The sequence below is a fragment of the Adiantum capillus-veneris genome, chromosome 14 (assembly GCF_014529385.1).
Source record: "Adiantum capillus-veneris isolate H3 chromosome 14, ASM1452938v2, whole genome shotgun sequence".
In the NCBI taxonomy this organism is placed as follows: domain Eukaryota; kingdom Viridiplantae; phylum Streptophyta; class Polypodiopsida; order Polypodiales; family Pteridaceae; genus Adiantum; species Adiantum capillus-veneris.
In genome coordinates, this window is record NC_140944.1 from 68,603,631 (window position 1) to 68,619,045 (window position 15,415).

The 15,415-nt window shown below is 42.0% G+C and overlaps 1 protein-coding gene across 3 annotated transcripts in view; it reads right to left on the bottom strand.

The window, feature by feature from the left end:
• Nucleotides 1-1,407: 1,407 nt before the first annotated feature.
• Nucleotides 1,408-15,415, bottom strand: part of CRR1 (Dihydrodipicolinate reductase, bacterial/plant) — a 47,583-nt gene continuing 33,575 nt past the window's right edge. For 2 of the 3 annotated variants that reach the window (XM_086528714.1, XM_086528716.1), the window contains 10 exons: nucleotides 12,902-13,024; nucleotides 12,746-12,820; nucleotides 12,489-12,554; nucleotides 12,268-12,363; nucleotides 3,452-3,568; nucleotides 3,231-3,323; nucleotides 2,853-2,951; nucleotides 2,680-2,766; nucleotides 2,437-2,576; nucleotides 1,408-1,700 (listed from right to left, as the gene is read on the bottom strand). In XM_086528714.1, the coding sequence (XP_086384840.1) occupies nucleotides 2,544-2,576; nucleotides 2,680-2,766; nucleotides 2,853-2,951; nucleotides 3,231-3,323; nucleotides 3,452-3,568; nucleotides 12,268-12,363; nucleotides 12,489-12,554; nucleotides 12,746-12,820; nucleotides 12,902-13,024 (789 nt within the window). In that variant the 3' untranslated portion in view covers nucleotides 1,408-1,700; nucleotides 2,437-2,543. Of the gene's footprint in view, nucleotides 1,701-2,436; nucleotides 2,577-2,679; nucleotides 2,767-2,852; nucleotides 2,957-3,230; nucleotides 3,324-3,451; nucleotides 3,569-12,267; nucleotides 12,364-12,488; nucleotides 12,555-12,745; nucleotides 12,821-12,901; nucleotides 13,025-15,415 lie in introns of those variants that run through there. The other variant, XM_086528715.1, reaches the window with a different exon arrangement.

Here is a 15,415-nt window from a genome sequence, read left to right on the forward strand (position 1 = left end):
GTCTCTTACATTATAAATGCACGTATTAGTCCCTCAAATTAGGGATGTTTTGTCTCTTAGTTTGGGATGTTTATTTTGCTCCTATATTGAAGTGTGTTGTCATTGCATCACTTGATATAGCTCAAATACTAAGGGGAGGATTGTAAGGTTATGTGGGCTTTGACATATGGTTTGTGTTGTGTATCTTAGCTTCTCTACATGGAGCCTAGTTCACAAGAAGTCACGTGACTATCGTGCATGTGGAGCAATAATCATCTCACACACATTTAGGGTCCATCCATGATTTTAAAGAGTCATTTGCTGGTGATTTTGAACTCGTACACACTTGTATTACACCTTTGTACTACCTACTCTAGGAATATTTAAAAATACAATCATGTACTCACTTACTTAGATCAAAAGTTTATTTTGTGTCTATACTCTCTTTTGGTGCATGCTTTGATTAAGTGTGTTGCAATTAATCCTCATCATAATGCCTCTTTACACTATCCATCATAGCCTTAACTTGTTCTTATAAGCTCTGCTTTTAACATGATTCACAACTAATGAACTAATGAGTTTCCTTGGCATCAATGACACGAGTTAACCTCCCCTACACGGTTTTTTCTCATTAGTTAACGAGGTTTGCGAGCTGTATGGGAGAAAAAATCCCTTATTCAACCTCTATTTTGTGTGGAATATAAACACATTTAATTATCCACATTCTTTGTTCTAATTATCTAGCACAAAAATGACATGTTCTGCATACAAGGCCCATGGCACGCACACCCTTCTGTGCACATCATACAACCCATGGTTCAACACCATGGGCTTCAAAGCCAACCCAACTTTTCAAAGATAGTTATGCATATTAGATCCTTTTTTGGCTCTAGAGGCCCATTTTAAGTTCATCAATTGAGAGTCTCTTGGGTGCAATCATGCCACTAGATGGCACCATAACAAGATAGCATCTTTCAGAAGGCAGCACTATTTATCACGCATAAGTTGTACTGGTTCAAAATTTCAGTATGTTCTGCCTTGGAAGAGAGAGGTTATGACTATGCGGAGCTTTTCAGAGCCCGTGTATGGGGGACATAAAAATAGCAAGCATGTGCTGGGTCTATTTCTTTGAGATGTCTCTCTCTCTCAATAGGACCCCACATATCCAATACCGTGGACAAGTCAATATGTATACAGGGTATACGATGTTATTCCAGTTGCACAAGCAAGGGGTTGAGCCCTCAACCTCGGCACTAACAACCCCCTCATAACTGGACAAACCCCGGATGACCTTCTCTCTAGCAACAAACTCCTCATACTGGACAAACCCCGGATGACCTCTCTTTAACAACAAACCCCTCATAACTGGACAAACCTCTCTCTCTCTCTCTCTCTCTCTCTCTCTCTCTCTCTCTCTCTCTCTCTCTCTCAATAGAAAGGCAGTGCCATCGTCTCTCTTGCGAACTAAATCGATGGCAGTGTCGACAGCGAGTTGCTTTGAGCCGCGCACAACAATATCTAAATAGCATTGGATTAGCTGGTCCATTATACAAACAGCAGCTCTTTTGTATGACCTTGCCTCACAACATATGCCTTCATCTTACTGCTGCTGCTGCTGGGGAAGTACTTAAACGGCAGGGAAACAAGCTGCTGCTTCGCATCTCCAAACTGATAGCTCACTTTGACAGACTAGCGGTTCATCCTCCAGCTTCTACAGATATCTAACAAATACTCTTTGTTAAGAAAAACGCAGTACAATTAGGCTGAAATCATGTGCCCCTCTTTTAATCATGGAATCATGTTTCGTTTTGTTAGAAGTGCATTACTTTTCGGATCTGTGTTTCTCTGCCTTCACTTGGTCTGCCTAAGCACTCTGTCTAAGGTTGCCAACAATGCACCCTTAGTGCTACATTAAGTTCTTGTGGCTTATGATGATACTTAGTGCATTTTGTGTGGCTCTGTGTGTGCATCATGTGCTGGACATGGGGTCAAATTGATTTTTTTATTTTATACAAAAAAACAGTTTCTCGACCGTTTTGGTCTTGGTTGAAACTCCAAAACACCGGTTTCTCCATTTCCGTTTCGGCTGTTTTTGTTTCAAGTGGTGACTATGCTCAAAGAGCATTTGTTTCTGCTCCTTCCAAAGAAACTAAAAGGCAGGAACAAGGCTAGCTTTCCAAGACATAAATAAAATACTGTGAGGCCTGCAGAAATGGTTTAAGAATGGTCAACTCATTCTCATAAGATGCATACCAAGAATAGATTCCGGCTCCTGTTGCTAGGCAGAACCTTGATTTAGACATGCAGCTCAATGGATTTTAAGCATTATGTGATGCACATTCACAAGATTATGAACATATATGGAGATGCACCACCAACCCACTCATCTGTCACACCATTCGACCAAAAACCGAGTCACGAAATTTCGTTATATCAAAACTGATTACCAAAGGATACATATTATGAGGATGGCACCAATTATGCTTGCAGCTGTAAGCATATATTCTAGAGCTGCACATCTTTATGATGAGGGTGATAATCTCTTTTTTTGCTGTTCAGATCCTTCAGAGAACCTTTTCTAGGCCATATACCAGAGACTACAAACACCCACAACTGTTAATTTTCTAAACATGCAGTTTCTTGTGAGCACAAGTCAAAACTGGCCAAATTTTATAATATGTCACATTAACGTATGGTTACCTCGAGTTTCAGTACTCGACGAATCGCTATCAAGAGGCCAGGCATGCATGCCTGCACATCATTCATATCATGCTGAAAGGAGAGAACCTGCATATTGACTAGTCTTAGAGACCCAACAAAATTCCGAAATTATCTTCATGAACAAAAGCTTGAGTTTATAGAAGCTAATATACTTCTCCTGGTCCTGAAAAATGTATTGATGTTCTCGAAACAATTCCTGGAAGTGATAGGCTGTGTATCCGTACACCATCACCCACAATTGCGCCTCTTGCCTGAGCTGCCCAAAGAGACCAGCCTTAAGTACACAAGCAGCTATGCAGTTCCTTTTGATTGTCAACGATTAGACCCTTTCTTGAAACTTTTGAAAAACATGCCGACACAAATATAATCATCTGCAGGCATTTCCAATTGAGAATGCCCAATTATGGCCAAGAACTTGCATAGAAAGTGTAGACTTTTGCAAGAATGACCACAAGGTTCAAAACAACCCTTCTGTTTACCTATGACCTTCATAAGTAAAATAACAATTTAAAAAAAGCAGGAGCCATAACTGGAGCATCTGTTGAATCATCTTTGGCGTTGTATCGTTGTCCTAAATCGGAAATGCTTTCAGCAAGCACTGCAGCTTCACGCGAAGGAAACTCCTGTACCTTCATCTATTAGTACCAATTGCTGCACCAATTTGCTCATAATTCAGAACAGTTTCTAAGCCAAGAGAAACTGTCATCTGGATTAGAACCCAAAACAACCATCTTTCAAAGGCAGCTCTTACGCTGGAGTTTTGTCGAGCTTCTACAATTTCCACACTTTTGTAATAAAAAGCTGCTGAAGCTGCAGCCTGCTGAAGAAGCACAGATGCAATGGAAAGCGTGGGAGCTACCAAGCAGCCCTACTCAAGAGAAAAATAGGTCTACATTCAGAATTATAGATTTGCTTACAACAAATAGACACTATTCACACATTTTCCACAAAGAAGTGATTTACCAAATGTGCTCTTCAAACATAAGAATGCCTATCATACACTCTTGTACCAATCAAGTTCAAGTAATTGCTAAAAGCCAATGAGAATGTCTAGCACAATAAAAACCCAATCAGAATTTGAAGACCTTATTTTTGACAATCAAGCCTTCAAGAGAAACCGGGCTTTCTTGAACTACTGCTGAGAAAACCGCCAATCTTTGTTATGTTTTCTGATTGTCTGGAACCAATCTTCGACTGTATTTAAGCTGCAAAAATTAGGGGTTTTTGTGGATTGACGAAGGAAATGCAATAGTGATGAGGTCCCCACAATCTGGCTATCCCTGTCAAAGGTGCAAGTTGCCAATATGTCTTCACTCGATGCCACCATCTGTGAGATAAACATTTTGGCAGTACCAAAAGAAATATAATTTGGTATTCAAGGCTATGCATTCTGGGAAAAGGGCCTTGTAGGTGCTCATGTGATACTGCACATGTGGACTACCATGTGGCACTGCTCATGTGGACCACCCATGTGGCATTGTCCATGTGGCACTGCCCATCTCGATATGGCATTGCCCACCCCTGTGCACTGTCATGTGGCACTGTCCATGTGGCATAGCCTAGGTGGCACCACCACGTGGCATCTTTATGTGGCAATGTCCATGTAAACTACCCATGTGGCACCACCATGTGACATCGTTATGTGGCACTGTCTATGTGGATGGCCCATGTGGCACCGCCCATGTAGCACTGTCCATGTGGTACTACCCATGTGGACTGCCCATGAAGTTACCTTAAGGAGGTGGAGCTACCTTCCATGAAGTTGCCACAACGAGTGTGGAGAAACGTTCCAGGATATTGCACATTGCCCCATGGAGCTGGAGGAATCTTCCAGGAAGTTGCTTCAAGGAGGTGGAGGAAGGTGCAAAGAAGCCTCATAACCTGCAATAGTGGGGAGCTCCCTAGGAGCTGCCTAACCTTTCAAGGAAGGTTGCTTAGAATCTTCCTTTAAGCTGCTAGGAAATTGTTAAGAAACAACATGAGCACGCATGTAGCATCACTCGAAGTTACCCTAAAGCTACCAATAACTGCCATGAAGCTTTTCCAATCTGGTGTTGTATTGAAGGAAATCTGACCAAATAGGGCATGTGTCACAACCATCTGCAGGTAGGAGCATCTTCAGCTTATAACATCTCAACATGAAGCCCATGTGCTACCGAAATTGAGCCAGCTGCCACAATGCTGCGGAATGTTGCAGCTCCCTTTTGTCTACTTGCTTCCCCAATCTGAGGCACATAAATGCTGGTTGTTGCTCTCCTTCAGGCCTATGTGCTGCACTATTCAGGCCACATGTCTGCCTATCGCTTCATCCTATGAGCTGCCCAAACTGAGCCTTATCTGCCTAAGGCTGCACCCTATAGGCTGCCCAAACTGAGCCAGATATCTGCCTAGCTATGCATCCTATGTTTATTTTTTTCCCTAAAGAGAAAATCTTCTATTAAAATAAATATCTCAAGGGCACAACCTCAAGATCAAATATAAAAAACCGATCACCACAGAGGTATGATCCCAATAATGTCCATGTGTCTTTGAATGCCAAGTGGTTGGAGGAGAATGAGTTGGCAGATTATCCTCAATTGTTAGATCTTTACCTTGAGGCTTTTGATTTGGAGCCTACCATTCCAAAAGTCTAGGCAGTTTCAGTAGTTGAGTCTGCTGGACTGGCACAAAGGAGACACAATCCACTCATTCGTCAGCGGCAGACCAACAAGATTGGGTTCCTAGTAGTCAAATGATTTGGTTCTTTGGAGCACCTAAGGTATTGTCACGTGCATAAAGAAAGAACCCACATCTTCTGTTAGTTTCCGATAATCATCCTAATGAGTCTCTTGTTAAGTCTTATGGTCATGCAAATGGACAACGCATTGTGATCTTGTAAGGTGCAGCGGAATGAATGTTTGCGCTTTGCTCAAGATGAGTGCTCCAAACTGTGCTCAAGGTTCCTTTTGTTCTTATGGAAGGGAGAGCCTTCCATTCTTAATGAGAAAGTGCTATGATCACAAACAAAGTGAATGGAGCCTTCCGTTCTTAATGAGAAAGTGCTATGATCACAAACAAAGTGAATGGACACTGTGCGAGCAAGTGAATGAGACTGAGAGATAGAGAGAGAGAAGAGAGATACGACACCAGAGACGTTGTAAAACCCTCCTCCGAAGGCCCCACTCTCGTCGGCGAGAGTGGTCTACTTATGATTGCACAAACTAGTACAAACTGAATGCATGTGACTGATGCAGGTCTAGGCTATGTCGATGATGACGACGGGGACGACGACACCGACCTAAGGGCTGAAATCTGCAATCTTTTATCTGCTGTCCAAAAACGCTGGTTTTGAGGCTGCTTTCTGATGATCTTGTCGCTGAAAATCTGCAGGTTTTAGGGCTGAAAATCGCTGCTAAAGATGGCTAAAAACGCTGGTTCGATGTTGCCTTACTGCTGAAAAACGCCAGCCAGAAAGGCGGGGGGGCGATCTGGTGTTCAAAACGCTAGAGCTGCCATTTGGAAACGCTAGGTTCTGGGACTTCTTGCGGTGAAGGTCTTCATGATGAAAACGCTAGGCTGATGCAGATGAGGGCGATGATCTCCTGCTGAAAACGCTAGGGATGAAGCTAGGCAATGATGTCTTTGCTTGGAGGGAAGAACCGCCAAGGTCTTGCTTGAGAAGTTGCCTGTTGAGCTTGGCTCCTGTTGCCTCTTCTGCCATTTAGTGCTAACTTGGGTTTGCTTATATATTAACTTACCCAATTTGCCCTACTCAATTTCCAACAAAAGTCACTTAAATTAATAAGTGAAAAATGTCAAAAATAGGGAAAATAGGCTAAAATCACTGGAAAATTCCCTTGATTCATTCTGATGGATTCTGATGGGAATGCTTATAATAATGTTGTGTGCAACTAGAGGATATGCATCTACACTAAGTGACTGGGCATGCACGGTCTACGAATAGACTCACAAAAGAGCCAAATCACTTCTAATCTAGACTAACGGAACCCTTGTTATGTTGTACCTTGTCCACGGACACACAGGGTTGGATGTTTCACGTGACAGATCTTGTTTGATTCACATAGTATGCATGATGTGATTCGTGATTCTCTTGTGAAAAGGGCACGCTTAGAAGCTATTCCAACGACTCCCTTTGCAATTTCTAGATTTTCTCCAAGCATGGACTCTTCAATCACGCATGAATGTCCTTATGTGCAAATCTCTGTTCAAACCGTATCTTTTCGCCACTAGTTTGTTGCCTCTCCTGTCTCTAAACGTGACGTGATTCTAGGAATTAAGTGATTTCGTGAACTTGATCCACTTGTTAATTGGAAAGATAATACACTCACTCTCTCAAGAGGGTGCCTCTCCGTGGTCACTAATCTCTCATGTGGAGACTAAGCGTGAGCTTCAAAAGGGATCTCAAGCGGCATTCATTTATGCCACTCCCTCGCTAAGGACCTCAAGACCACAGAGCAGTACTCAGGTTTATCTAAGAAGTATTCTTGCACGATGATCTTCCACCATCTCCCTCCCGAGCGTCCGGAGGGTCATTGCATTGAACTCATGGAAGGAGCGCAGCCCGTTAGCAAGGCTCCCTACCGCTAGAACAAATCTCAAGAAGAGAAGTTAGAGCGGCAACTAACCAAGCTGGTGGCCAGGAGATTCTTACGACCTAGTGTAAGTTCATTTGTTGCTCCTATTTTGTTTGTCCGCAAGAAAGATGGCTCTTCTCATTTGTGTGTAGATTACAAGGCACTCAACAAGATGACAAGCAAGAACAAGTTTCCTATGCCTTACATTGAGTATATCCTAGATAGGCTCAATGGGGCTAAGGTTTTCAGCAAAGTCAATCTCAAGAGTGGGTACCATCATGTTAGGTGCAGCGGAATGATTGTTTGCGCTTTGCTCAAGATGAGTGCTCCGAACTGTGCTCAAGGGTTCCTTTTAGTTCTTATGGAAGGTAGAGCCTTCCGTTCTTAATGGAAAGTGCTATGATCACAAACAAAGTGAATGAACACTATGCGTGCAAGTATATGAGACTGAGAGATAGAGAGAGAAGAGAGATACGACACCAGAGACGCTGTAAAACCCTCCTCCGAAGGCCCCACTCTCGTCGGCGAAAGTGGTCTACTTATGATTGCACAAAGTGGTACAATGACGATGCAATGGACTGACGCAATCTAAAACTATGCCGGTGACGACGACGGTGATGACGACGACGACTTTAGGGCTGGAATCTGTGGTCTTCTATCTGCTGAAAATCTGCTAATCTTTGGGCTGTTTCGGTGGCTGAAAATGACTGTTTTGGCTGCGTTTTTGTGGGCTGAAAACGACTATCTTCTACAATCATTTAGGGCTGAATCTTCTGCTTCTGCTTCTGCTGCTTGTTGAAAACGCTGCTACTCTGCTGCAATTGTGGCTGAAAACCAAAAACGCTGGGCGTCTGTTGTAGCGTTAGTAAACGCTGAGGTGATCTGGGGTTGCCAGCGATGTTCAGGGCTAAAAACGCCAGGGAATAGCGAGGAGGTGACGGCGATCCAAAACGCTAGGCTATGTGAGGTCTTGGCGGTGAAGAAAACACAAAACGCCAGGGATCTGATGGGGTTCTTGCTGAGAAGGGGCCTGTTGAGCGGGAGCTCCTGTTGCCTCTTCTGCCAGAAAGTGCTAACTTGGGTTTGCTTATATATTAACTTAGCAAAATTGCCCTACCTACTTTTGTTGGAAAGTCACTTAAAAATAATAAGTAAAAATACCAAAAATAGGGAAAATAGGCTAAATGCACTGGAAAATTCCCCTGACTGAATCTGATGGATTCTGAAGGGAATCCTGATGATCATGTTGTGTGCAACCAGAGGATATGCATCTATGCTAAGTGACTGGGCATGCACGGTCTACGAATAGACTCACAAAAGTGCCAGATCACTTCTAATCTAGACTGACTAGACTGACTGAACCCTGATCATGCTGTAGTTTGTCCACGGACACATAGGGTTGGATGTGTCACATGACATCCCCTCCTTTTCAAAGTGAGGTACTGGTACCGAACTGTATGGCGTCGAGTGCAATCGCCAATAGCATCCGGAATCTTGGAAGGGACTCTTCGCCGACCCACTCTGATGTGTGGGTCGTGCGGTACTTGAACTTCATAAAAGTCTACAACGCTTGCTTCTTTGGGCCGCGCCGAAAGCAACACAAAGTCTTCTGTAGCTTCTTCCATGCTTCAACTTCGTCGAGAGTCCTGCTTCTTTCTTCTTCAAGAATCTCCACGGCTGAAAATCCTGAAACCACTTCCAACACAAAAACATGAACATACCCATTCCATGTAAAGTGAGTGGAAAAAATCTTGTCTTCCTAAAAGACTGTGCATGCAATGTAGATGAACAAAGAGACGGAGTGCTAACCCGTTCACCACACACACGCAAACAATGAGATCAAATCTTTCTCTTATGATCTAGAGCAATCAACTGTGGCAATTCACAACGGAAATGCCCATGCTTCGTGCTCATACTTTCATGTGCTCTTTCTACAACTGTGTCATGCCAAGGAAGAGACATGGAATGTGACTTCCTTGAATGCATACTTTTCAGCTTTTCATGAACCATCCGCATACATTCGTGCTCATCCATGAGAGAAACGTGCTCAACATACAATATGTCATGTCTAGGAAAAGGGATCGCATAACGGTGCTGACTAAAATACAGGAAACGATCACGAATGAAACATTCAAACAATGCGTGCGTATCAATCATGCGAACACATCATAGTAACAAGGGACGGAGGGGACGGACCCTAGGGACGGGGGACGCCCATTTCCGGGACGGGTGGGGACGGGTGGGGACGGACGGGAAAAGAGCTGCCAAGTGGGAACGCAGGCAAAACGTCCCGGGGACGGCAGGGGGACGGGAGGGGACTTTTTTTTAAATTTGAAAACCTGATCATTTCTAGAGGCTAGTTTCTCTCCAATAGCCATATGTTTGAACTTCAAAGCACCCCAATGGCTATAAAAGCCACCCTTTGGGTCCTCATTTCTCGATGTTTTATTAGCACATTTGCGTCTATATGACTCATGTTCTTTGGTCTATTTAGTGTAAATTTGTGGTCAAAGTGATACTCTATGTATGTGGCATGTGTATAGGTCAAAAAATGCCAAAAAAACTCCTTTTTTTTTTTTTGCCGTCCTGACCCTCGTCCCCGTTACCTAACTTTTGCCGTCCCGTCCCCGTTCCCGTCCCCGACCCGCCGTCCCATGTAACTATGGAACACATAATACTTCCTGTGAGGGTTCTTTGGACCTAGGCTCGAGAGCCAAGATCGCTTCTTCGGGATCTATCGAATCTTCTTGTGGGGGATCTATGGACCTCGACTCAAAGCCAAGATCGATTCTTCGTGAATGATCGAATCTACAACGAGGTTAGTTTCGCTAAAAAAAGCATCCACTAACACATCATCCTTGTGAACAATCACATCATCTTCATGCAACTCATCATGCTTGTGAGGAATCACATCTTGATCATGCAAATCATCATGCTTGTCATTGTCATGCAATTCATCATGCTCATCATTGTCAATCAAATCATCATGCTTATCAATATCATTCAAAGCATCATGCTTATCATCATCATTCAAATCATCATCATGCTTCACACAATCATGCAAATCCTGTGTATCATGCTTTGCAGAAGAAGAGACTGAGAGAGTCTCCTTTTCCCAATTCTGTTGCATCTGTGTCTGAACTTGAGAAAAGAGTCGCAAGAACTCTTGCATGAGTTCTTGCATGCTTGCTTTGTTCTCGCGAACAAATCTTGCTTCTCTTTCTTTGTTCTCGCGATCAAATTTTGCTTCTCTTGCTTTGTTCTCTCGATCAAATTCGGCTTCTCTTGCTTTGTTCTCTCGATCAAATTTGGCTTCTCTTGCTTTGGCTTCCAAGCGTGCTTGCTCGCTCTCACGCACTATGGCTGCCATTCTTTCTTGGTACTTACGCTCGATGGCTTGTCCATCATCCTCTTGTCGAAAGCCTCCATAGGAGTTAGTGCAATCCTTGTCGTAGATGGGGAAGGGTCAGAAAAACCTCCTCGTGGGGAAAATTCTTCACCTCTCTCATGCTCATCACCTCCAAGCGAAGTATCCACTCCGCTTCGAGTGATGACCATTCTGAAGTCGTGGGTTCTTGTGGTCTTGGGTTCTTAAGTTCACGAGGAACTTGGGTTCTTGCGGGTCTTGGTTCTTGGGGTTCTCTTTCGCTTGCAAACCGTGTTTGAGAAGGATCTTCTCTTCACCCAAGTTCTACTCTTTTCCGCGGGCGCACCCCTTGGCGACCTTGCGCTCACACCAAGGTTGCTTTTTCCCACCTCACGTCGATTGGCCGGCCGCTAAGTGCACGGTCCGCTCTCAATAAGTCTCATGGTTGGTCGTTTTGATGACATGATTGGTATATGTGTGTTCATTTACCTTGATGACATTCTTATTTTCTCAACATCTTGGGAACAGCATGAACAGGATGTAGAGAAGGTTTTAGCCAACGTTTACTGCTATTTCTTTTTTCACAGGTGTAATCAGGAACAATTCCTCTTCTTTAATGGAAGGTATGTCACAAAATTGACACATGGCAGGCAGCATACAACCGCTGCCATGGTAGTATGCCGATGTACATCCTGCCCTTGTAGATGCTTTTCCCATACCAACCTGGATAACTTTTAGCATGCTCATAGTGCAATTTACTTGCTTTTGGGCAAGTTGCTTTTGATAATGTCAAGGCCATAAAAGTGAGCTAGCATCCCAGTTTGTAATAGATCTATAGTTGTCCGAGTACAGAGAGCCACTCAAACTTGTTTGGGTTACCAATCAAGAAGAAAAAAAACCATCAGGGGCACCTACGTCGAAGGTCAATGCATCTCAGAGAGGTACTCAGACTCTCTATCTCCCTGCAAATGCTTGATTTGAATTGAAATTGTTTCGGTTTGGTGCTGTATCAACTCCGTGCAATGTTATACCCCTGTTCAGGGGCTTCAGCCGGTTATTATGGAATTCATCAAGGAGGGTATGTGTAAATCAAGGTGCTGTATCAAGTCCCGTGTTATGATGGAATAGAAGGGTATGTGTAAATCAAGGCGGCATGCACACTGAATGGAGGAATGGACCACTATGGAGGGGCATAGCGACAGGTAAACCTGTCATCTGTGAAAGTTTGGTCGCACAGAACAAAGAAAGAGCAAGTTGATGTGCACTGCTAACTGCAACATGTGTGAAAGCTGACTCCATCAGCTGATAATGTATGTTAAATGGTAGAAGGTTCTCTCCACCCCACCCATAGAGTAATGCAGCAAATGGTACAGACGTTTAAGAGAAAAGGGGTTGTAAACCTTTGAATTAACACCTTAACTTCCCCCTTTAAATGTGACCATTGCCAAAGTTGCAAGTTAAGAAATGTAGCATGACCAAGGTTTGGGAGCAGGACTTGGTTCTCAATAATACTGAGTGAGTTCAGTCACCTCTCAAAAATTTTCATCATAGTCTGTTTGTTCACTTTGAAGGCCTCAATCAGCCCATTGACAACTGTAGGAACAGAAATATCTCACCACAGCTCACCATGTTGGCCTTCGAGCAGAAGCTTGAAAGGGCTGCAACTTTCTCCATATCAATGTTTTCAACGGCCACCACACTCCTTAGTCCAAATGCAGTAGCCTGCATTGGACCAAGATGACCTTAGCCAAATAAGGTCAATTTCAAGTTTGGAGAAGCAAGGTACAGGCAGAACAAAACCAAATTGCAATATCAATATTTCCATGTTTATGTTCAGAGAGCCAGACCTGTCTAACATTTTCAAGGATGTTTGACGATGCAGAAAAATCAACCATGACGCCTCTAGATGACCCCTGTGAACAGAAAAACAAATCAAGTTTGATACAAAAAATCAGTAACAAATAAGAAGGAGCACCTTGATTTAGCCTAGGCTAATCTTCTCAGAACAAGTCTGCTGACTTATCTCCACGTATTTACAAATTAAACAGGAATGTGGAATTAAGCTTAAAACAACAAGTTGCATATAATGACATCAAGCGTGCACCTGAGACAATGAACCTAATACCATAACAAGATCACTGGAAATGGGAAGCTCCAAGGGTTCATCTAGACCAGCTACCTGGGGAGAAGCCCATGATTTCAAAGGACAAGAATACCAGATGCAAAAAAATTATCCTTGAACTTTCACTCAATACAGAACCTCTCCAGCGTCCATTCCAGCATGAAAAGTATCTATTGCCCCTCCAATCTCCATGCCTCTGGCTTTGGTGATCGCAGATATTGCAGCCTTTCCTAGAGGAGTGCAAGCCCCATTCACAACTACCTGAAAATCCCCAAACCAAAACACACACCAATGACATGGACAAATATTGTGAAAACCCATCAGACCAACACATAAAAAGGAATGTCCTTGGAAACACATTCTTGAGCGATTTTGATTATAAAAATGACAAAAATAAATGATATACAAAAGGGCGATAATAAACTAATTAGAAACCACAAACAACTAGATAATTCGAAGTTATAGCAAGCATTTTCACTTATTGACATCAGAAGTAGCTTCAAGCTGCTTGCTTGAATGTGATTCGTGACTTGAGCTCACATACCTAGAGCAACTTTTATCCTACTATATGAGAATGAGCACAAGCAAAAAGTGGAACGAACTAAAATGACATGTTCCACATAAAGGAAGATGCTTTGGCTACTAATCTAATATGGTATCAAAGCATACTTTATTGCTTGAGCGTGTTTTCTTACTGATCTCTCAATTAGCTTAATTGTGGGATATGTACAATCATTCGGGCCACTACCCTCATTAAGATAATTGTTGATAAGTATATTAATACTACTCATAGCAATCCTCTATTGAAGACTCAAGTATTATGGAGTTATTGGCTTGGCCAAAAATCTCTATATATTTGTAGTAATCATTTATTGAAGGGTTAAAAAACCTCAATAATATATATATATATATATATATATATATACCTTCATAAGGTCAAAATAGTCTGAACTTACGACTTGAAAGAGGGGATAAAACACTCACAAAACTATAAAAGCAAGGGACACAAGAAAACAAGGGGAAAAAAACTAAATCACTTTATTTGCTACTGAACAAAACTAGATAAAACAAACCATTATTCACTTGAACATGTTTTTACAAAAGGCATAAGCAAAATAAGTTGAAGCAGCTTACTTGACTAAAGGCATCTCAACAACTTAATCCTAGAAATCAAACTCCACACAACAACTTCTAATAAATCCTAATGTAAGCTTACATACTAGAAATGAATACTACTACGAACCTACAAAGAAAAGAGGCTGAAAATAACCAAAGATGTACAAAGATCCAAACTTAACACCTCAACTTCACTGCCTGTCCAAACAAGCAGAATAAAATATATACCTAGATGAATCCAGGATAAGAAGAATAAGGTTATCACCTTTATCATGTGGACAACAGCTATGACATTCCTACTCACATCATCTATGTCCAAGAGTAGGTGCACGTAAAGAGGTCATTCATGCTTTGAACGTACTCTATGAAACTAACAAACCTAGTTCTTTTAACCCTCCTGACGTGATGATGGGCAACCATGATAAAGGCTAGCATTTGTCAAGCAAGAGCAAAGATACTAGAAGCACTGAAGATCTAAACATCAAAATAGTGCGTTACTAAGTCAAACAATAAGTGGGGTTTTAAGCTTCCCAGACTATTGATATCTTGAACATTCCAAAGGAAGAAACTTTGAAAATAAACTTACTACGATGCAAAAATGAGTGAACATTTTTCATGATTCTTTTGAATGAGTATCCTTTCTCAACGAGTAAAGAAATAAGATGGCACGATTGAACAACAAAAGCAGATTTACTAAAACAAAAACGAAAAAATCTAGATGGTTGTGAGCAAATGACACTATATTTAGCTAAAAGAGAAATGTTCGAGGAAATGTGAGGCATGCGGATGATAATTAGATTGGCACATTCCAGATCAAGGCGTGTATCATAGATATCTACTTCCAATCCCACGGGAGTTTGAAAAATCTTAAGGTTTAAAAAGGCACAACAATCACTATTTGAGGTACAGTTAGATTCACAAAACTCTTTAGGATAAATTCCTCCACCTACAGAACTCAAATCCAAGTACATAAAATTTTGAAAAGAGGGAACGTCGGCAACAAAAATTTCATCTACCTCATAAGTAAAACGATAGAATTGGCAAGGAATGGGTGCCCATAGGGATACCAATTGTTTGCTTGAAAAGAGAGTCACCGACGCTTAAATATGAATTATCCAAAAGAAAATCTAGCCAAGATATGATGTCAATGTCATCTACAATCTTGGTGAATCTCTTTCTTCCTTTGACTACATCTACATTCTTATTTTTTAACCATCAAAAGTCAAAATTCAAGGCTAACTTCTCTACTAGAAATGCCTTATACCTATCTTTCTCAAACTTGTATGCAAGAACTTTTGAAATAAGAGACTTGACTCTGAATTTAAGGTCCTCCAAATTCAGCTTCGTATACAATGTTGTAAAGTCAAAAGTTTGGAGACATCAAGGAGAAAAGGGTTTGATAGTATGGCAATTTCAATTTGCCATATTTTTTTCCATCCAAGGATGGAAGTTTTAGTTCCAACTTTAGTAGACTCTTGTTTATCCGGTATGTAGCAGATCAAATGCAGGTGTTGAGTTAGCTTTGACAGGAGAGGG